Source organism: Anticarsia gemmatalis, chromosome 4 (assembly GCF_050436995.1).
Source record: "Anticarsia gemmatalis isolate Benzon Research Colony breed Stoneville strain chromosome 4, ilAntGemm2 primary, whole genome shotgun sequence".
Classification (NCBI taxonomy): domain Eukaryota; kingdom Metazoa; phylum Arthropoda; class Insecta; order Lepidoptera; family Erebidae; genus Anticarsia; species Anticarsia gemmatalis.
In genome coordinates, this window is record NC_134748.1 from 9,507,617 (window position 1) to 9,530,728 (window position 23,112).

The 23,112-nt window shown below is 34.8% G+C and overlaps 1 protein-coding gene across 4 annotated transcripts; it reads left to right on the plus strand.

The window, feature by feature from the left end:
* Window positions 1-69: 69 nt before the first annotated feature.
* LOC142972476 (glycine receptor subunit alpha-2-like) lies at window positions 70-23,099 on the plus strand. Of its 4 annotated transcripts, none has more exons than XM_076113646.1 (10): window positions 76-482; window positions 12,159-12,226; window positions 15,360-15,427; window positions 15,998-16,218; window positions 16,778-16,860; window positions 17,228-17,362; window positions 19,143-19,341; window positions 19,484-19,694; window positions 19,813-19,923; window positions 20,636-23,099. In XM_076113646.1, exons 1-10 carry the CDS (start codon window positions 391-393, stop codon window positions 20,852-20,854), a joined length of 1,407 nt encoding a protein of 468 aa, XP_075969761.1. In that variant the 5' UTR covers window positions 76-390; the 3' UTR covers window positions 20,855-23,099. The 4 variants fall into 4 exon arrangements, with proteins under 4 accessions (XP_075969763.1, XP_075969761.1, XP_075969762.1 ...); XM_076113647.1 differs by having other exon boundaries at window positions 78-482; window positions 12,163-12,226; window positions 17,228-17,389; XM_076113645.1 differs by having other exon boundaries at window positions 79-482; window positions 17,228-17,389.
* Window positions 23,100-23,112: the final 13 nt, after the last annotated feature.

The following is a 23,112-nucleotide window of genomic DNA, read 5'->3' on the forward strand; positions in this document are numbered from 1 at the left end:
GTTAATGATGGCTACATTATCGTCGCACACGCCGAGCGTCCGCGTCCGCCGCGTAGCCGGTTGCGTAGCGATAGTTTTTCTCGCGTCGAGCGTCTGTCGCGTCACAGGGTGAGATCGCGCGCGGAAGCGAAGGTTGCGCCCGTGACCGCGCCCGCCCGCCGCCGCCGCGATAACGGCCGCCCGTCGCAGTCGCGCAGTATCGCGCCGCGCTCGCTGATCCTCGGACCTCGAGCCACGCACGGAGCCCGCTCGACAGCTGGTGCACGAGGACGAGCCGCCAGTGTAGTGATGTGCCCGCGTTCATTCTGATGATGTGTAGGCGGCGAGTGAGTGAAGTGAGAGTATGCGCGCGAGGTGACGACCGGCATCCCCCGCTCCGACCGTAGCGACATGTGGACACTGCTGCCGCCGCTGCTGGCGGTCGTGGCGCTCGCTGGCGGGGCCACCTTCGCGCCCGACAAGGATTTGCTTGAATGCGCGAGGTTCGTTTATATCGAAAGCGTATAAGCAACCCAGTCTCACAACCACACACGCACTAAAAACAAAACATTATATCAATCCATCGAGAATTCCACTGGGACCTAGAAATGAGCTACAAAAATAATTTTAATGGGCAAGCAAACATGACGTCTGCCCATTGTGACTGCGTTTACATTCTCAGAAACTTTGTAATTAATGTATAATAATTAGTTCATTAATTATGTGTACAATGTTAAACATTCATTATTATAATAACTTATATATTTTCTGAAGTGAATTAAGTACAAAAATGGAAAATAGTTTTGATACGTTTCATACTTTTGTGCATTCCTGATTGATAATCTGAATCACAATAGAATTAAGAAGACAATAATTAATAATAACACCAGCATTCATCACTGAAAAATATCACCAACTACGTAAGTGTTAAAAACTTTTACATTAAATTGCAAAAAAAGAAAACAAAAAACATTTTATTGCAAAATAAATAGATGGTTCATTATCGCGCCTTCATCCTTGGCGGCATCATTAACACGTCGCGAAATAGTAGACGGTCACAGCGACCCCCTCGCATAAAACAAGACTATTCATATCAATATAAATAAATTCGCATAGAATCTGGCAGCCGTGCGAGACATACATGCGTTTGCGTCGGTGTCACCCGGCCGCCACGGTCGCGTTTTGGCAAGGCTAGCTGTCCGTAGGTAAACACTACACCGGCCGCTGATACACACGCACAGGTGGACCACTACTTAAGATTTATATCCCGACTTATTAGCGAGTGTCAAACAAGCTTTTCTTTCAAGCACAAGATATTAATAACGTTCGTTTCGGTTCCATGTCTCGCCTGCTCTTGAACTGTTTAGGTTCAATCACAATTGTTGACGTCAACAAAGTCGATTTTCAAGAAGTAGACTAAATGTTATAGTATTTAATAATGCAACGTATTGTGTAGCGTTCTCGTTATAAATGGACTACATTTAAATCAGTCTGAAGACCTAGATAAAGCTGAGATTTTACCTTAATCCTAGACTTTATACTGCCAAGCAAGTAAAAAAACGTTAATTTAAGGAAAATATGTGTTTATTAAGAATTCGCAGAATTCCGTCGTAATTAAACTACTTTTAATACGTTTTCATTATCAGTTCAAAATCATCTTTAACCACATTCCGTTACAATTTAACTGCTTAACCTTTTATCATAACATCGTTAAGAGAGATACCAGCCACTAATGACATCAAAATATTTGTTTATCAACACATTATTAAAAGTACGCCGGCGCGCTGATTAAATATTTTTAGAGCAGCCTTTCTTTATAGCAGTTAAAAACAAAGTAATTGTAAAACACTAAAAGCATGTTACTAATTATTCGAAACAAGGAACGTGCCAAAAAGCGTTTCACCCACACGTTCATCTGTCAACCGAAAGATAATCACAATTTATAAAAGAACAGAAGACACCCAAATATTTGAACATTTTACATTGTAAACGTTTACTTTATCTCTTAACTAAATAACTAACGAGGATTAATAAAGTTTTGATAACACCTCATAAATCTCGGAAGAAACCTCGACTTTGATACATTAGAGAGATTCATTACATTTCTCTGGGAGCAAACAGCGTCATACACATCAAAGGTATTCTAGATAGCCAGCCTTGTCGAAGAAGACACTAATGACCTATTGACAACAATAGCTTTTCGAGAGCGGGGCGCCAAAATTAAACCCGTTTATCACAGCTATTTGCGTCACTAATAACCCAAATATAACCCAAGTGCTCGGTTGTGGTAACTGTGACAACAGAAATAAACCCTTGCTCTGAATACCTCTGTTTGCAGCGGCTAGCATTGCGTCTGTCGCGACAGACACATTCGGTGCACACAATCACAGTAATGTGCCGTGACGCACTCGCCCATACATCATATTACATTTAACTATATTAAATGCTCCAAATCGCGCATTAAACAATTGGCGAACCGTTTACGCTGTGTAAACAGTTCCATCAAACAAAACTATGAACATGAACCGGACCATTTAATTCAACCATTCAACAAACTCTTTGATTACGTACAAAGCTGTTTATTTCTGTCATTACAGAAACGTTTTATTTGTATCATAGTTTCCTGTGTATAAAACACTTAAGTTTTTTTCATCACCCTACGATCATAAAACACTACCGGACGTGACATGGTGTAATGATATGCAATTTATTGCTGTACGAGAAACACTTAAAATTACATTTATTAGGAGGCATATATTTTGCGGAAGCGATATTAACTTAGTACTCTAATACGACTGGCTACTTTCTAAGACAAATCATTAGTATATAATTGTGATATAGGTAGGAAGTTTTATTGTAAAATATTCTAATAACTATCTAGTTGAACCGTCCTTCGCATGCGCACGCGTCGCACGCGCCTCATCAAAGTTTCCGATGGCACTTCCGGAGTGATCCGCCAAAACAAATATATTTAAACCTGACCGCATCAATTTTCTTAATATAAGATAATTTATTACAGAGATTATTTATGAGATAAACTAGCAATGAAATATTTTTAGTACTATTTGCCGTGAATTCAGTGATATAGGAAGAAGGTTAATAAACTGTGGCGTCAGAAACCCCGAGACATTTGATCATTTGAATTATTTATAGAATTATAGATATAAATGTTGAATTCAAATCATTTCTCCAAATATACGATCTGATTTTCATATTTGAAATATACCATCCCCAAAGTCCTTAATTTTGAATATCCATTCTTTGCGCATAAGAAAGAATATATTGCTCAAAAGATATGTGTTATTCAGACAAATAAGTCTGCAATAAATTAAAAAAGTCATCATTAACATCAGTGCATAATCAACATTTTAGGATTCCGTTTTCGTTAAAACGAATTTATTTAAAATTTCAGAAGCAATATCTTACAGCTTTCTGTTAAAATAATCTTAACTAACAGCATAATAAGCAGAGTCTTCCAACAAAAGGGAACAAAAAGTGTTTGAATATAATTTTACTATTCTACCAGTAATTCATTTGCTATCCATCGACAGTGATTCTGTAAACATTGGATCGTTAGGATAATTATGACAATCGCTGAGAGACAGCTTCTAATCTTTGACTGTAAACAAAGTTCGCGCAGTTCAATTACTATGGCAACCTTCCCATCATCCGCACATTGTGGTAGCATATTATATCAGCAGCAGCATCAGAGATCTAGGTTTATTAAGCAATACATAGAAGGGTTTAATAATCTGACTGAAGGGTGTCGTGTTTTAAACTAAGTAACTGAGTTGTGGAGGTCCGATAGGCAGTAGCTCCATGAAAAATACTGGTACTCAGCTGCATCCGGTGAGACTGAAAGCTAACTCCAACATAGTTGTCAGAAAAGCTAGGCTGATGGCATAGAAACGTTCTTTAGAATGATTTGATATAAATTCATGAATGCAGCCAAGTCCTTCAACCCTATAGTGACATTGAGCAACAAATGTTGATATTTTTCCACATGATACGCCAATGTAATACATGGGGCGTATGTCGGCAGACGCGCTGGCTCCTCGCCAGAGTCGCGGCCGTCGCCTTTGTCCAACTGATACTTACAACACCAAATTATCAAAGGCACAAGACGTTAACCAGATTCAATAAAATCCTCACATTTCCGATCGAAATATCTTAAAGACATATTAAATGTTTTAGCACCAAGCCGGCTCACAAAGTAGCTTGACATTTACAAGTTCGTGTGTTGCACATGCAGGATTATTTTCAGGATATTTCAGTCTCGCTAATTTGTTTTGTGTGGAAAATAACACGTCGAAAAATATAACTGCTTAACATTCAACTGAAATACATTTTTGCTTGCTTAGTGGTTTTATTACTATCACGGACAATATGTATGGATGTGAAAGAGGCAAGAAAGTTCGTAAGGATCGTACCAAGTATCGTTTATTGGACCTTGCTTACTTCTATGGAAAAAGTATTTATGTATCACGGAAAATTTTAAGAAAGTAGATATTTTTTCCTGCTTACAAAACTTTTTAATAGTGCATTAAATTGAATAGACATTAATTCCCCTGCAATATTTTACACTTGGCCAATGATTCTCTATGTTTGTGTTTCTAGAACATTTTCAAATAAAACATTACATAGTTAAATTGCGTGCTCAATGCCTTACCAAAAATTGCGTTAACTTTCTGCCATGATCATAAAATAACATTATCATCGTGAATATCTGCCATAAAAACTTGTACGTTTATTTGAATACATATTTAGTTATAATTTATTATTATTTTGAATTGGCATTACTATATACAATGTTTAAACATGACGATCTCTACTAACAAAAATTTGTATATAATAAATATGATTGGACAACTCACACGCGGTCATCTGATTCCAACTGTTATGATATACATATATAAATACTTACTTCTAAACACATATTAATATAGATAAATTTACGTCCAGGCTCTGAACTAGTGGGATTCGAACCCATCACACGTAATAACCCTCTATACACGTTAATGAGTAAAGACACAGAAGTTTATTTTTTTAACTACAGCAATTAAACTGCCAATAACCAAATCAAAGACTCGTAAACACATTACCCTCCTTTGCGTTGCACAGTCGGGCAAGCTAGAGAATACGAATTACTTATGCACTTCTGTAAATGCATAAAATGAAATTAATCTAAATTGTTTGAAACGTGTGAAACAAAGAAACAGTAGAACACAAAAACCGGATTGTGTTATTTGAATGCCACAAAACCTGTTTCCTATTTTAAAGAAAATAATGGATGTTAACTGCACTGACACTTTCATTGTACTCATCGTAAACAAGTCTTAGTTATTCGTAAAATGCAACAAAACTAATTATGATCATATTTTGACATTTATTTAAATACTCTATACCCGAGGGTTCATACACCCACGTTTCGTAATTATTAATGTTAGTCCCATATAATAGATGGATAATAATTGTTGTAAAAATAATAAATATTTATTGTCAGCTCAAATTCAGTAGTAAATAGTTAAATTATACCCGTTATTATCACAATTCGGCCGTGTTTTCAATCATAATGAGGTTAGGCTTTGAATCAAGTTATTAATCAAGTTATAGTCATTAAAAATAAACATAGAGTTACAAAGGAAAAATATTTTTTTAATGCGTGGGTGTGCCTTATTAAATTTCATCTTGACCTATTAGAAATATAAATATCACACAATATTATGAGTTTGACATAACATAAATCTGCCTTGAGTGAATGGAACTATACGATTTAAATTAAGAAAATTTATGCTCTCTCATTATTTATTTTTCTTTAACTGCCGCTATCCTCACATTATTTTAAGCAGAGGTCAAGCTTGTCTTAAAATTTTTAAATTAATTGAATCAGCTACTAACGTTTCTATAAAGATAAATAGGTCTGTGGTATCATTTTATTTAAATAGTGAAAACGAGTTTATGTTATCAATAAAAAATATAATGTTAATATAAATTAGCTTTCAGAATATTGTAATTTAACGTAGTGAAGTATTTGCGTGCAGAAAACTTACAATGTCGTACTCTATAGAAATAATATTGGTACGAAGATGGAGCGAATAAAAGCAATATATTTACTACCAAACTTTAACTAATATAGATTGCCATCTTAGCTAGGAAAAACATAGAAGTAGTAGTCGTATTAGTCATGGTCGGGTACCTTGAGTGACACATTTTTAATTTTCATAGAGATATGGATTTTCACGAGAATGAGACACTTATAGTTTAGTTGTGTGTTAACACAAAGTACTACTACGCTCTGTAGAAAAATATGCTAAGTTTTCACGTTGAGTAGGTACGGAACAATGAAATTCACATATATACTTTCATAAAATCCCGCCTTGCTTCAAATTCAAGTCATGAAAGAGTTTAAAAGAGTTGTAATTTTGTCAACTTGCGTCTAATTAAACATGGCGGTGTTAAGTTTATATACCTATATTTATTTATTTCTCTACTTCATTTTGTATTATACTTCTTTTTTAACCTCACCTGTCCCATTTATTATAATTACATTCGTTTTATTAAAATCGAAACATTATTAGCCACTACTACTACACAAACAAAGCTAAATATCTACTTACAAAGTATTTACCTAGTTCTAAAATAATTTTAATAGAGCCATACATAATGCGGAGTTGCAAAATAAAGTCATTCAAAAACAAAAGTTTGCAATAAAGATTCGCGTGCCTGTTCGCCATATTTACCAATTTTAATTTCTGCAAAGTATTATGCATGAAAGTTGCAACAGTGGCCTACATAAAACTATATCAAAATAGAATTTGTTGCCCGTGGTTTGTATGCAGTAGTAATAAAATAATTAAATTTATTATTCCTCAAAGAATTATAACAAGAGAAAAGGTCATGAAAAATGTTTTTTTATGGATAACATTGTGAATTGTCAGGACCTATGTTGTGTTTAAACTATTGTACGTTGACCTTTCGTTAAGTAAAATTGAATTACAGAAGTGAAAAAGAGATTTGCTTCAAAACGATGCAATTGGCTTAGTTACACCTATAAAATATTGAAATTCAAGAAGAATAAGTACTATAATAATAATATATCGATTTATCAATTATCAGTCTCTCTAATACTATCATTACATATCGCACCCCTGGTGCAACACTGTCACTTTTGTAAAAGATGAGTTACTTATGTACTTACATATGTAGTAATGGTTTTAAATCACCTCTATCATTATTTATGCAAAAGTAAAGTGAAAAATTGACATTATAATATGAGCTATTCATTTATCTGTAGATATCTAATAAAGTCATTGCTGTGTGAGGTTCATCAATGTTTTAAATGCTTCTCCTGAAAAACTACATTTTTGCATAAGTGACAGTATTGCACCGGGGGTGCGATATGTAGATCTTATTCCATCCAGGAAGTAGAATTTTATTTTTATCGTACTTAGTTACTTATTAGTTAGAGAAAGTCGCGAAAGTTAAAAACTTCTATATATCTGGGGGCACGGAAGTGCCCCCGCAAGTCGAGCAAAAAAAAAGCGGCACGGCCGTAACATCCTTTTCTCGAAGCAATTCGGGCTATTTTTGACCCCCCCATAATTTCGTTGTGGATAAAACAAGAAGCCTGGATTTTCAGCAACTAATCAGTCATTGTATAAACACGGTATATTTAAAATTTCAGTCAATTTGAACCAGTAGTTTAAGAATGACAACTTGTTGAAATTTTGAATTTTGTCACTCACTGATTCACTGACTCACTGACTCACCGATCATCAAAAGTCTAAGGTACTTCTAGCAGACTTAGAAGCTTAAAATTTAGAATACAAATAGGGTTTAGTGTCTTAATCATGGGAAAAATTTAATATTTTCTAATTTCGGTCCAGTTTTCTAAATACACCAACTGCAACAATAACTTTGTAATCCCATATAAATGTATAAGATTACAAGGTTACATTTGCAGTTAATGAATTATTATTACTGTAGAAAATAAAATAAAAATAAATAGGTGTAAATAGGTACCTACTATATGAGGCATAACGGGAAGGGGTATAGGGTGGGTAAGGGTGTTTAGCCCATGAAACTGAACAACATTCCCATAGGAAAATATGTTGAATTATGAAAAAAAAAACGTCTTTCCATACAAATTGGACTTATGTTCGCTCTACAAAAAGAAGTGAGATGCCATCAAAAACATTCTGTAAAAAACCTCAAGTCTCGCCGTAAAAAGTTGTGAGATCTATATAATACCAAGTCGATTAATCTATTTAGTCTCTACTTAAAGGACCTTCTGTCTTAAGTTATTACGTATGTTATTATCATGCCAATTTTTTAAAAAATACCTTTAAAACAAATAGATCGACTTGGTCATCGCAAGAAAATATAAATTCGCCATTAACATTTCAGGAGAATTAACTTCTCGTCGTGCTGTGTAGTGTGATACATACTAATAATCAAATCATGCGATGGCCAGGTCGGTCTATTTGTTTTAGAGGTATTTTTTTAAAAATTGGCATGATAATAACATACGTAATAACTTAAGACAGAAGGTCCTTTAAGTAGAGACTAAATAGATTAATCGACTTGGTATTATATAGATCTCACAACTTTTTACGGCGAGACTTGAGGTTTTTTACAAAATGTTTTTGATGGCATATTTTTTACAGTTACCATTTCATAAAATGACATAATTTAAACCGTATTAATTGTTCTTATATTACGGTTATTAGTATTCGAGCTGCACATAATGCAGTTTTTAATGACTTTCCTTGAAAAAAACCGTAATGAAACTGCGCCGGTTGCAAATTAACCTTGCACATTAGCCCCCAGCCCACCAACTAGCTTGTAAGTAATTACGGAGACTTATAAAAATCGCATGCTTAGAACAAAACTTGCAGTTTATTTATAACTTTTATAATATGTCAGATGTTTGCGATTTTTTTCGTGTTTATGAAAAGGAAAGTGAAAACCGTTTATTAGGATTCCGTACCCTCTTTGGACTCAGATTTTCGTATGTCTGTCAGTCCGTTTGTCACCACGCTTTATCTCATAAATCTTGATACTCGTAGCTTTATTTCACAGATAATGTATTTTTTCTACCGCTGTAACAGCAAATAGTAAAAAAATACAAAATAAATAAATACTTATTTTACGTGGAGCTCTCAGTTTGACTCGCACTTGGTCGGTTTTTTTATTCTGAGAAAAATAAATTCTATTTTCACTGCTCGAGACTAGCTAATAACATTATAACACCAAATGAGTCGTACGTTTCTTTCCAATATTTCTGTTTATCACTTGGCAGAAGCCATACATTGTATTACGTTGTAGAAACTATAACATACAGGGCCAAACCACCAAACAAACAGTCGTGAAATATAAGTATTCTATCAATGAGTTACCCTAGCTAACGTTAATTAATTACATGATCATATAATTTGTCAATGAACATTGAACACATAATATAATTCAATGAACTACTAGTTGTTTATAAACAAGTTTTACATACGAAATATATACAAAACATTTCTGTAGATACATATATATGTACATATACTTACGCACATATATTATTATGGTAAGTAGTAGCCTCGCGTATACGGCCCTTATTAGGTCAAATATTGCGAACTCTACGCCCCGTGGCACTAAACACCATCTGCGACAACAAATATTTGTTTTTAGACAAAAATGCTATTACAATGCGTTATTATATGTAACACTATGTTATGTTTTATAGACACTTTATGAAGAAAGTATTTTTATATGACTGTCCCTTGCTCCGAAATTCCGTTCGGACTTATGGTGAATTTTGTTACTTATGGTAACCACATTGCTTGATACCCAAAAGAATGTGTAGTTATTCGATTTTTATATAAGTATATCCGAAAATAAATCTATATCTGAGAACAACGACAAAGTTTCTAAATTCTTGCTGAATCTATTTAAATTGTTAGTCATAAGCATTAAAAGTATTGACGGTTGAAAAACTGGATATACGAATACAGATAGATTGCGATTATCGTTGGCGGGTGTTCACCACCGATGTAATAATTTTATGATAATGTTAAATCCCAAACACTTGCCATTCAATAACTTTATTGGCAACAAACAGGTACAGCTTAACACCTATAAATGCCAATAATCCAGTCATTGCATCGCAATTGTTTACCTTCGTCCATAATTGTATTACCGGTCCACGCAACACGTATATTATGTAATCATATAAATTAAGATTATATTCTCTACCTGAGTTACACAACAGTGTGTTTTTCATAAACTCTCCCTTCCTTATTAACTTAGAGCATTGCTTAGAGTTTAAATTATAGCTCCGCTTCGGCAGTTTGTTGTGAATTAGGTACATCTCAGTCACCGTTACCGTGTTGCAAAATCTCTGTAAAATAACTGACCTTATTTTCTTAATGGCATTCAAACTAAGATTATAACAATCTGTTTGAACCAAACAAAGAACAGAAATGACAAAAACGTATCTGTACAAATCCGAAATGTTAATTAATATCGAAGCATTACTCTACTTATTAAAATACAAGTATTTAACACATTCCTATCGCTGCTACAATTTGTATAGTCGTAAATCTATTATATTAGTACGTTGACAAACAATCCTATTACACTGTTTATTAATACATGTGCCTGGATACACGGCCCACGTGTGAGTCTACGTAGCGTATTGTGACGCTTTTTTTCATCGAAATTAACTCTCGTCTCGTGACTGCCACAATTATTATCAATCTGTCATTGAATACAACACTACCTGTAATTATAAAACTGAGTTGAGACATTCATCTTTATTGGGAATATTCACAATGAATACAAGCGTTACAAAGTGCATTTCTTTTTATCAATCCGACTTGATAAAAGCAAATAATTTTTAAACTTTCGCATTGCGTGTTTAACATATAACAGAATATGAGAATTAACGTGAACTCGTATTTTGCCTTATAATGCCTGACGTTTCGGCGCAGGTTACACTTGCCGTGGGCACAGGGAGTGTCAGCCTGCGCCGCCAGTGTTGAGAAAAACATAGTCTGTCTATACATCCGCTAATGTTATTTTTTCATTAGGCATGTTCACAGCATAAATAAATTCCTTTCAATATTTGTTATAGATGGATTGTTTATTTTTTACCGTGAAAATATCTTGTACCAAAAGCAAATTCAAATCTTACTTTAGTTTTAATTGTTCATCTGATTGTAAGTTATAATTCAATGTAGTAATAGACATTCATTTAACAAAGCAACTAGATACATGGCTCAGGTAAAGTAAACTGTACGCGTCAAAGGTGTGGGAACAATTAGTTGAGATTAAATCCATTATTGGAATTACGAGAAGACAGATATATTACACGTTACTAGTGTAATGTAATTATAATATTAGGTCGGGAAAAAAGTCTTTTCGCATTATAGTATGTATGAACTTGTAATATAATCTTTTTTCTACACAAAAAAGCTCGATATTTGGGTACCTCACGAGCTCACTGAAAGAAACCTAATGAACCGTGTACTCATTTGTGATTCTTGAAGCCAAATAGATTTTATTACAAGTTCATACATACTATAATACGAAAAGACGTTTTCCCCGACCTATTATAAGGAAGTATTAAATGATTAGCCTCTATTTGACTTATCTTTGATAATGCACTTTATAATCTTAACTTTGTTACAGCATACGTACAAACGTAAACTATTTGTATATGTAGATAACAGGTGCCTGTCTAAGTTTCTTAGAAAAAATACATTTAGTATTACAATTACACAAATCTTATCATTTTCAGAAGCACTTATTATACACATATTTTTAAACTGAGTATTTATGTTTGAATTGATATTAATATGGAGTCATACTAATTGTTGTTAGTAACACTATGCCCCAATGCATCTGCTTATAGTGGAAAGATTCATTGCAGGGTTCTAAAAAGAGGTAACATATATTAGTTCAGATAACTGAAATTTCGAGATCGAACTTGTTATTTCCCTTTCTTAACCGACTTCAAAAAAGGAGGAGGTTCTCAATTCGACTGTATGTTTTTTTTTTTAATTTTGTTTTGTTTACTATATTGTAATTGCCCGTACGTGTTTTCCGTATTGCAGTCTTGCCCATATATCTTGTATTATCTTAATAACTGTTCTATTTAGGTGTCTAATTTATGTGATCGTTTTTTTCAGCCAGATCCTGTACATGGACCAACATGTATACGATATTCCAAAAAGCTACAATAGAAACATTCCACCCGGTGAGTTTACATTATTTATTTTATAAAATACTACCCTCTTATTCATAAAAATATATGAAGTTATGAAAGGCTTGTAAAGAGTTTTGTTTCTTTCACTCCTTAGCGAAATGAAAAAGTGAAAACATATTATAGTAGTTTTTTAACTAAAGTAGGTTTATAGTGTGTTTATGAATAAGAGGGTTAGTACATAATTTACTTATTTCATTTATTTTTTACTTCTACAATACGCATACTTATTTTTATCTCTGTATCGCCCGTAGGATGACTGGTAGAGAATACCTTGGGCATTAAGTCCGCCTTTATACTCAGTATATGAAGTTTCTAAATAAATATTAAACTAGAACGCAATAATATACATACAATTACCATTGAACTATTATTATTATCTCAATGGCATTAACGAAGGTGTTCTCGAAGCGTGTATTTTTGTGTTCTTGCCGTCGGAAGAGTTCGCTATCAGTAAACAAATAAGACGTCTGTGAAGACTGAAAATGTAAATTAAGCTAAGAATGTTTAAGTAAAATTATTGTAGAAAGACTCTACGTAATTTATTAGAGAAGATCCCTTAAATCCATATAAATATATTTAAAATATCAAAAATAACCGTATGAATGAACCTTTTTACAACTAAACTAAATTGCATATTGTTTTTTTAAATGTTCGTAACTGTCGGGAACAGGTTTGTATGGGAAACCCGCAGGAATAGAATAAATGGGATAAAATCGCACTATAACTGGACAAAGTCGAGCCAGTCTGCTAGTATTAAATAAAAAAACAACATTACGTTATAAGAAAATTAAAATTCAGCATCTATTTTTAGGCTCACTTAATTTAGAATGTTTGTAGGTCATATTTTTTTATAAAGTCACGAGTACTCGTAGATATGAGGTCGTTCCTGCTATCCACTTAGCACCGGACATTATTCAGCAGAACCAGCTAACCAGCGAACCAGCCAACCAGCCAACGAGCCAAAACCAATCATTAGTGAAGCGATCGCCGTACGTAATAGAACGCTCCCCACTAATTATCGGCCACCGTCTTACTCAGCAACTTATGTCCCAACTACTATACTAGAGAATAATAACTGATGTTTATTGAAAACTACTTCATTCAGTTTTGTTAGTACTGTAAATAACTACTGCCGTCTTATATTTGCAAGCGAAGATCGCTGTTTATTTCGATAAGTGTGATCAGGAGTCATCAAAATATTTCAATTTAAGCCATTTTTATTATTAAAAGCCTGTATCGTTTCACTGCTGGACAAAGGCCTCCCCCATAGCTTTCTTCTGTAGCCTGTTGGCGGTCTGATTCCATTCTGTTTTGACGAACTCGACTCTTCATCTGAGTGCAACAATCTAATAAAACATAAACTTAGTTGAATAAATCAAAATATTCCCGTATTTACTTTTCATACTTCTCTACTAGTACCTACCTACTTGGAAGTTATGAATTTGATGAGACAAATTTTGATTAAATATATAGCAACAGCACATCATACACAATGTAAAGTTTACAAACATGCAAATTGCGTAAATATTTAGGTGAAACCCAAACAACAAATCATGGATAATGTGGTATAAGAGAAGTAGGACGTCGGTATATCTTGAATCTATACCACAGCTAGGATTACGCCACCAAATCTACCTACGATCTAAACTTAGAACATCCATTCAGTTCGCACCATGAGATAGACAATACAATGAACATGATAATACCTACTTCATTACCTACGTTTTCAATTTGGTACAACAATGACGATAGAGCCTAGTGGAGTCGTTTACATTCGTCAGAAACATTCTTCCGTCTCTATCCACCCTTTCTGGTAGGTTTAAACTTGCCTAATTCGAGTCTCTAATCTAAAATCTATTAACTAATTGTTTCTGACTACTACATCTCGTCTGCGTGAAAGAATTTCCCGGAGTAAAATTTTGTATGTTAATCCAGGTTATGAGCTATTTATGTGGGAAAAATCAAATTCCTCCTAGTAGTTTTTTCGTGAAAGACTAACAAAATCACTCAATCACACCTCACAAACTTTCGCATTTATGATATAAGTAGAAATAGCAATTAGCATAATATATTTAACCAATAGTGAGAAGAAAAAATCTATTACTTCTGCTACTTGCATCTTCCCTAAACATACTTCCTAAAACTAATCAGATTGCCTTCTATAAGAATCTTTGAATATGAATAACTAATTTTGACGAACAATTTACTATATAAAAATAATTATCATATTTTATAAGCGACGAGACATTCTATGTCTAAAACAAAAGTAGTAAAACTGAAATCCAGTAATCCTAATGGTTTTGCATCACGAACATTCACGGACGTTCGCGTACCTATAGTACATGTCTACTACACCTATAGCAACTACTTGCAATATCTATTCACTGTAAGTTTCTATAAACAGAAGAACTACTGACTCTATAATATTTCAATAGAAATTGTGAACGACGGGAAAAATCAACGTAAATTCCAATTTTCCATTCAAGATTGAAATGATCGGTGTAACATGTTCTTATGTGTGTTCTAGGCTATGTATTAGGTTCCCATAAACGTATAGCTTGTGTTTAACTATGATGATGTGTCTAAAACTTGCGAGAGCAATAGCATCGAGACAGACGTACCCAAGTTCAAGGCTTGCTCACAAGAAGTACTTGTCGAGACAATGTAAGCAATAAAATTGACAAACTATATTTTATTGTACGGTGCTACGGTGTATGTAACTATTTTTGTTCGTACGTACACTTCTAGACTCATGTGACTTTATAAAAACTGAATCTTTATGCCAAGGAAACGTCCCCATTTAATATATACACAAAGGCCTTTCTGCCCTTGTCAGTTTAAGCTCTACGTTTACCAACAAAGGTTTGAAATGATACGAATTAGTGTTAGTTCTCGGGACTACACAGAATACTTAATCAGAATTAATTCGAAGCTTAATTTAATAACGATTTCAAGTATAAGCGAGCGCTTAGTTTGGTGGCCTACATAGATGAGCTAATACCGCGGCTTTGGCCGTGATATCTCCGTCGGCTGCCATAAAGTCATTGATTAGGCGCTATTATTTCGCTACAATTTGTCATTATTACAAGGAACGATAAGTATATTAATATTTTAATGTTTTCAGATAAAAACACGACGGTATACATAGGGGTGAATGTCAACCGGGTTTCTGGAGTCGATGAGAATAAAGAGGTTCGTATTTTTAAGATATCACTACACTTGTGTAAAACGCTAGAATAGAGACACAACAAAATGTATTTTGTACGATTTTTAATGAAATAAGTCGTGCCTCAACAAATAAGTATAGAAATCTATCCATTATAACATGTACAACAATGTCTGCTAGATTACATGAAGCTAGTTGCCCGTGTAGGTAAGCGACATCTCTTCAATGAAGCTCGAAGCGATGTCGCTTGCAGTATCTAAACAATGAAAGTTTGCCGCTTATCTCTAATAGAAATGTTATAGCTTTTTAGGCACAAATACCAAAACACAATTTTGTGACCACAGATCGCTCGACTACAATCAGGCAGGAAGAAGCTTATTTTACAGGTCAGGAAAACATCATGTCAATGCTGACAACAGATCATAACTCTTCATTATTTCAGATCTCTGGACTCAGAGACTGTCGAGATCCATTGCTGACACTGCTCAAATAAGCCTATAGTTGGTCATCTTAGTGCATAGTCATAGATCGCGAACCATTCAGTTAGAAGGTTTTTCAAACTGGTTTATAAACTGCAATGTATTTGTTTGCTTCAGGAGATAACGTTAGACGTATTCCTGCAAGTGTCATGGTCAGATAGTCGACTGCACGCGCCGCCCAACATGCCGTTCATCGACCTGCCGTGGGAGTTCCGCCAGCTCATCTGGACGCCGGACCTGTACATCTGGCAGCTCCAGACCATGAGGATACTCTCCGTGCTTCAAGAGATGACGTCATTGAGGCTCTACGCCAACCGCACCGTCTCAGTCAGTATTGGGTTCGTCCATTTCAATTTTTTATATTTTTGTTATGTGCAGTCTTAATTTTACACACAAACTTTTCTCAATATCTAAATAGATGTTAACGGAATATCTAGTATTGTGTAGACATGGCCTACATTTAGTCTATATGATATTTGTTTTAAATCTGTAAATAATCATCCTGTATTTTGTCTATTTCTATTAAAAAAAACACATCAAAATGTGGTAGATATACATTAGTCTACAAAATATTTTAGTTTAGCAGGAATTCTTAGTCACATGAGCTTTAGCTCTCAATACAAAAGAATATAAACGTCCAAACATCTATCAAATGTGTAACGTAGTTTCATAGTAATAATCTATTTATATAGGTGACAGACGGTCTACAATAGATCGTAAATTGAGTCGTGATAATGTACCTCTACCTACCTACATTTATTTTTATGTGTATGAGTAAAAGGCGGGAAATGTTTTATACCCGCTCACAAACGATGTTTTCTTGATTATTTACTTGAATAGAAATGTTTCAGTTAATTAGTTTAACATTATACCTAATGATGTGTTTCTTATTTACAGTGCAACTATAACGATAAAGTGCGAAATGAACTTTGTTCTGTACCCGTTGGACGTTCAGAACTGCAACATGGATTTCAGTAGTTGTAAGTATTCGTTTTATATCTTTTGCCTAACATAAATAACAAAGCGCTGAAACTTGTTCTCCTTTCTATTTATATATGTTGGTACCTACTCCATGTTTTAATAATAAGTTAATACACATAAATATGGTAGCTAGTCCAACGTAATTAACCCAGCTTTGAATAAAAGTACGAAAACATTTCACACGAGGAAAATTATTACATTTTTTAATGCCTGAAGAAATTAGTTGTTTTGTCTACGCGCCAGCCGTTTGACTTTGATACCTAAATGTTTTTATAGATCTTTCCCACTTGCTTCAGAGTTCGTTTACGATTGCAGTGTAACAAGTTTACGATGATTAGACTGACGTTGTTTAATGGCTTTTTGTAGATAAATACACAACACAAGATGTGCGGTTCGAGTGGCGGGACGTGGCGCCGTGGCTGGGCATCGGCCGCGCCAGCAGCCCGCAGCGGAGCCAGTTCCGACTACCCAAATATGTGGTCACCTTCGTCACGGACAAAAGTAATCATATTCGCAATTTTGGTGAAGGTAAATGTATATTCATTGCTTTGCGCTTGTGTTTGCGCCTCGTAACTAACAATGTACCTACTAACGCTAATGCGCTGTTGCTATACGCTGGCATGCCGCCCGCACTGCTTGGCGCGGATGGTCACAAGGGATCATTATTGTACCTTGAAAACAGTTAAAAACTGTCTCTACATTCCGTAGATTTGATGTCGGAATTCACATCCGTGCCTCGCATCTACTTCCTTTTGTGAACGTCTGTGAAGCACGATTTGTGTTTTGATGTGTTGTTGGATGTATCTTCAAACTACTCAAAATATTACAATTCGTTACTAAAAAGGTAACAATATAATCGACAGCGTAGCCTTGCAGTGCAAGCGCAGCCTTTGTAATCTGGGGGCACGGAAGTGCCCCCGCAAGTCGAGCAAAAAAAAAGCGGCACGGCCGTAACATCCTTTTCTCGAAGCAATTCGGGCTATTTTTGACACCTCTATAATTTCGTTGTGGATAAAACAAGAAGCCTGGATTTTCAGCAACTAATCAGTCATTGTATAAATACGGTATATTTAAAATTTCAGTCAATTTGAACCAGTAGTTTAAGAATGACAACTTGTTAAAATTTTGAATTTTGTCACTCACTGATTCACTGATTCACTGACTCACTGACTCACCGATCATCAAAAGTCTAAGGTACTTCTAGCAGACTTAGAAGCTTAAAATTTAGAATACAAATAGGGTTTAGTGTTTTAATCATGGGAAAAATCTAATATTTTCTAATTTCGGTCCAGTTTTCTAAATACACCAACTGCAACAATAACTTTGTAATCCCATATAAATGTATAAGATTACAAGGTTACATTTGCAGTTAATGAATTATTATTACTGTAGAAAATAAAATAAATAGGTGTAAATAGGTACATACTATATGAGGCATAACGGGAGGGGGTATAGGGTGGGCAAGGGTGTTAAGCCCATGAAACTGAACAACATTCCCATAGGAAAATATGTTGAATTATGAAAAAATAACGTCTGTCCATACAAATTGGACTTATGTTCGTTCTACAAAAAGAAGTGAGATGCCATCAAAAACATTCTGTAAAAACTTCAAGTCTCGCCGTAAAAAGTTGTGAGATCGATATAATACCAAGCCGATTTCTATTTAGTCTCTACTTAAAGGACCTTCTGTCTTAAGTTATTACGTATGTTATTATCATGCCAATTAAAAAAAAATACCTTTAAAACAAAAAGATCGACTTGGTCATCGCAAGAAAACACAAATTCGCCATTAACATTTCAGGTAACTTCTCGTCGTGCTGTGTAGTGTGATACATACTAATAATGAAATCATGCGATGGCCAGGTCGGTCTATTTGTTTTAAAGGTATTTTTTTTTAAATTGGCATGATAATAACATACGTAATAACTTAAGACAGAAGGTCCTTTAAGTAGAGACTAAATAGATTAATCGACTTGGTATTATATCGATCTCACAACTTTTTACGGCGAGACTTGAAGTTTTTACAGAATGTTTTTGATGGCATACTTATTGTACCTAACTATCTCAATGTTGTCGATAACAAAACCAACTCAATGCTGTAAAAAAGAAGCATGAGTGGTTCTAAAATAAGTCAGTAGGTGAGTATTTAGATAACACGTATTTGTTTACATAGTGTAAGTAGAAAATAAATAGATGTTAGGTGGGTACTCACAGGCACTACTAAATGCTGTTTGCAGTTGGAACCGGGTGCTTAATACTTAGCGTTGTAACATTTCGTTAGGTGAACACTCCGCAGCGCGGCTTCAGATCACACTGTCCAGAGAGTTGAGGAGCTACTTGCTGGAGAGCTACCTGCCTTCCTCACTGTTCGTCATCATCTCGTGGGGCAGCTTCTGCGTCATCCCAGAGATCGTGCCAGGCAGGATGGTGCTGCTTGTCACTACTCTTCTCTCACTAGTCACCATGTTCGATACAGTCAGGTAGGTACTTCTTTCGATTTGTAACAAAGTTTGAGCAGGAATCATAGGAGCTTACTTGTAAATATATTTGGTTGCTATCTTTACAACTTTAGACAGTCTGTAATAAACAGTCCTAATTAACCTTGTAATCTTACTGTTTTAGCACAAATTCGCCGGATGCGCTTGAGCTGAAATGTATCGAGGTGTGGCTGATCTCATGCACGTTATTCGTGTTCCTTGCACTCATGGAGTACTTCGTGGTACTGTTCGGCATCCGGTATGACAAAAGTTGGAGCCGACGGCGCGCAGATCTGCGGCGAGCGGCCTCCGCCGCACAACTAGCACCGCCCCCACTACATATCAATCACTCACAGGCAAGTATTAACTAGAAGCTTGTGAGAAAAAATCATTCCACCACGAGACGAACCACGTTTAAATACAACACTTCACTGAAACGCGTTGTCACTAACGGGCCAGCACTTGCCTTCGCAGAGGCTGAGTACACCAGTAACTGGCACCCCGCAGGGCGGCGTGTTCTCACCCACCCTGAGCGTCGAAGACGACGGCTTTAAACAACAGATGGATCACCAAACCATACAGAGGGTAAATAGCACTGTGTACACGTAACCTGCCTCTTAACATAGAATACTTACCGTACCTTCCAGTACCTCAGTGTAGTATTACACTGCATGTAAAATATTATAATATACCACGTATTATTTAGGTGCATAATTTTTAAACTTAGGCCACCAATTTCTAGTCTCTCTCGGGAAGGAATTGGAGACAAAATAAGGTCGGATGTGAAACAAGATCTGTCAGCAAGGTAAAAAATGAATTTAAAGCAAAACCACTGCACAGTGTGGCTAGCGCTATCTGCAGTAATCTTTGATACACAAGTACCGATAGTTTAGAAAGTATTTACCTGACAAATCTGACATCGAGCAAATCGGCAAGCAAGCTTAGTGCATGCCAGTGAAACAAACAACTGCAAAGTTAATTAAGTATAAGCAATGGTGGTTATCGATTGGTGGTGGTTTGATTTGTAGAGTAGGTTCAGAGTCACAGCAGTAATGAGTAATTTACTTGGCAAACCAAGCTAGCAGGAATGTACGTAATATTTGATTGTTGTTAAATTAATAAAACTTTAGTCGCACTGCTTAACCCCACTAAATCGTAACAAAAGAAGAGTATTTTGAAATGGCTAACCTTAACGTAATAGTCTGTGTAGACATGTTCATACAAACATTTAGCTAAATGAGTGTATCTGCCATTTTATATAACGTGCCAAAAATATTGTGACGATTGTTAATTTTAGGATTCACCGATACTGGAGTCGATGCCGTCGGCGAACGGTGGAGGCAGTTTCGTGACGAGGCTCGGTTCGATGGTGGACCGAGGCGTCATGTTCTGTGGCGCCCAACACGGGGCGCTCGACAAATTCGCGCTCATGATATTTCCCGTGTGCTTCTTACTGTTTAATATTATCTACTGGACCACATACCTCAGTGAAGCGCACAAGGCGATGCGCGAGTGACATTGACGTTACGTAGTGAACTTCTTAGCACGACCACATCACCGAGTTTGTGATTACAGTGCCTATGCAGACGTTGTGACATTATTGTACATATTAGACGAATTACTAGTCGAATTATAAATATTACCGTGTGACCCCTGTATCTATAAGTTAAATACTAATGGAAGAACGAGTTGGACATTTCAAGCGCGACGTTGTGAACATGATATTTTTATATGGTGCGCGTTTGTTGTAAAATAATATTTATAAAATTATGTTTTCGTTCAAAGAATACGTATTGTTAATAGTGTTATTTACCGATAGTTAGAGCTGTAAATGTGCCTTGTATTGAAATCGGTTTCAATTTATAAATAATGAGTAATGACGCTAGTAAATTCGAAGAGGATTATTAGGTATTTTAGAAACGCTCAGATAAAAATCATTTCGGAAGATTTAAGATTAAAATGTAGCGTATCTATATGAAAACAATAATATCTTTAAGTAAGCGGGCAGCATGGGGACCACATTGAGCTCAATAGTACAAAACTATTCTAAGAAAATGCCTTTTTCTGACTCAGGTGCCTTTTGCCTTGTTTTTTTAACGAATGATTGTCGATTATTGTTTTAAAATTTAGCACACGCATCCGTTTTCGTCAATTAAGATGTTAAACAGGCCTTAAGTCGAGCCTGATACTTGTAATGTGCTACTACAGAAGTTATTTCCAAATTTTTGATAATGGAGTGTTCTTATCGCTTACATTTTGCGTCATTGTCTGAATAGTTGTACCTACTTATTTTATACAAACTAATTTCTAGGATCTTTATATGGTTTTTGTTAAAAAATAGCCATATCTTGTGACCCTTGTTATTTATTTTTAGGGAGATGTTTTCTACTAAATATTATTTATAATCCCGAACTCGTAAACAATAAATGGCATTTAGTAAAATGCCTACCGTTAAGTTTACATACATGTAATATAAACTTGTAAGTAAGACTAGCAAGTAAATATACCTATTATTGAAGTAAGGTCAGAGGTAATACCAATATCATAGAAACTGTAGTGCTCATTTAGTTTTATTAACTTATTATGATAGTTTCTCTGTAGCTCGTCATCAGATGATAATTTTTCATTCAACTTGTTACTGTAAAAAGTACCAACAAAGTAAATATTTACCGAATTACCTAACTATTACGTAAACGCTCGAGTCGACAAACACGTGTTAAATATTTTTTACTTATGTCATTACTTAGATAGTTTATAGACGTTTTTATCAACAAATACCTACTTACTTAGTTCTGCAGTAGGACCCTAAAGCCCTTAGGTCCTTTTCTACAAGTAAGTACCTTGTCTATTAAGAAATACTTAAGTTTGTTGACTCCAGTATTTGCGTAATTCAGGAACGACAAATTTGCGACATATCTGTTTGCCACACGATTTAATACAATTTATTACTATTCAATAATGTTTGGAACATCTTTTAAGCATCACAGTTGATCATGTTGGTAACACATATTTTGAAATGTTGCAATAATTGTTTTATAAAAAATAAATAGACATGTTTTAAAATTGTGCAATATGATAATTAAGTTTAGGCTATTAGTAAGCAAGAACTCTGATAAATAAGTTCAGTTATACTGTAAAGTCAATTAAATAAAATTAAGGTGAAAAACAATCGACCAATTACTACTAATGACATCGATTGATTTAGTTCATAAACCACTGAAATAATTAGACAATAATAAATACGTTAACATCAAATGGAAACGGCCATTTTTTATTGACAATTAATTAAGTGAAACATACCTATTGTTTGTCTCATCTAGTCATATGCGGTTATGATCTTAATAGCTAATAAGTTAAATTGTATATTACCTAAGTTCGTGTTTTGTCCATATTTTGTAGCACAAATCAGTTATGCACAAAATGCTTTAACAAAAACATTTTGGTCACAACCCTGTCCATTCAGTCATCATAAAACTTAGTTTAAGACCTAAGCATTGTGATACAAATTTAAAATCTAAGCATTATTTGGTCCATTATTGTTACAAATACTTCATAGACTTAACTTCTATCATCTACTGAACAAATTTGTGCCTTTTCTGACATTTACTTGCCTAAATAAGACATAGGGTTACGCTTGTGATTCATATCTGTTACCTAAACAAAACTGTGGGACACAGTATTAAAGAATCTTACAAAACTTTAGGCAATAATTACTAAGTAAATAAAGAAAATAATGAAATAAAAGACATTATTTTAAATCATTTCTAGTTGTTT

Bases quoted from the DNA above. Each gene is read 5' to 3' on its own strand.
- LOC142972476 (XM_076113645.1), top strand. From the start codon at position 391: ATGTGGACACTGCTGCCGCCGCTGCTGGCGGTCGTGGCGCTCGCTGGC. The intron at 16,219-16,777 runs GTTCGTCCATTT...TCTTATTTACAG, and splicing joins ACCGTCTCAGTCAGTATTGG to TGCAACTATAACGATAAAGT. The intron at 19,342-19,483 runs GTAGGTACTTCT...TTACTGTTTTAG, and splicing joins ACCATGTTCGATACAGTCAG to CACAAATTCGCCGGATGCGC.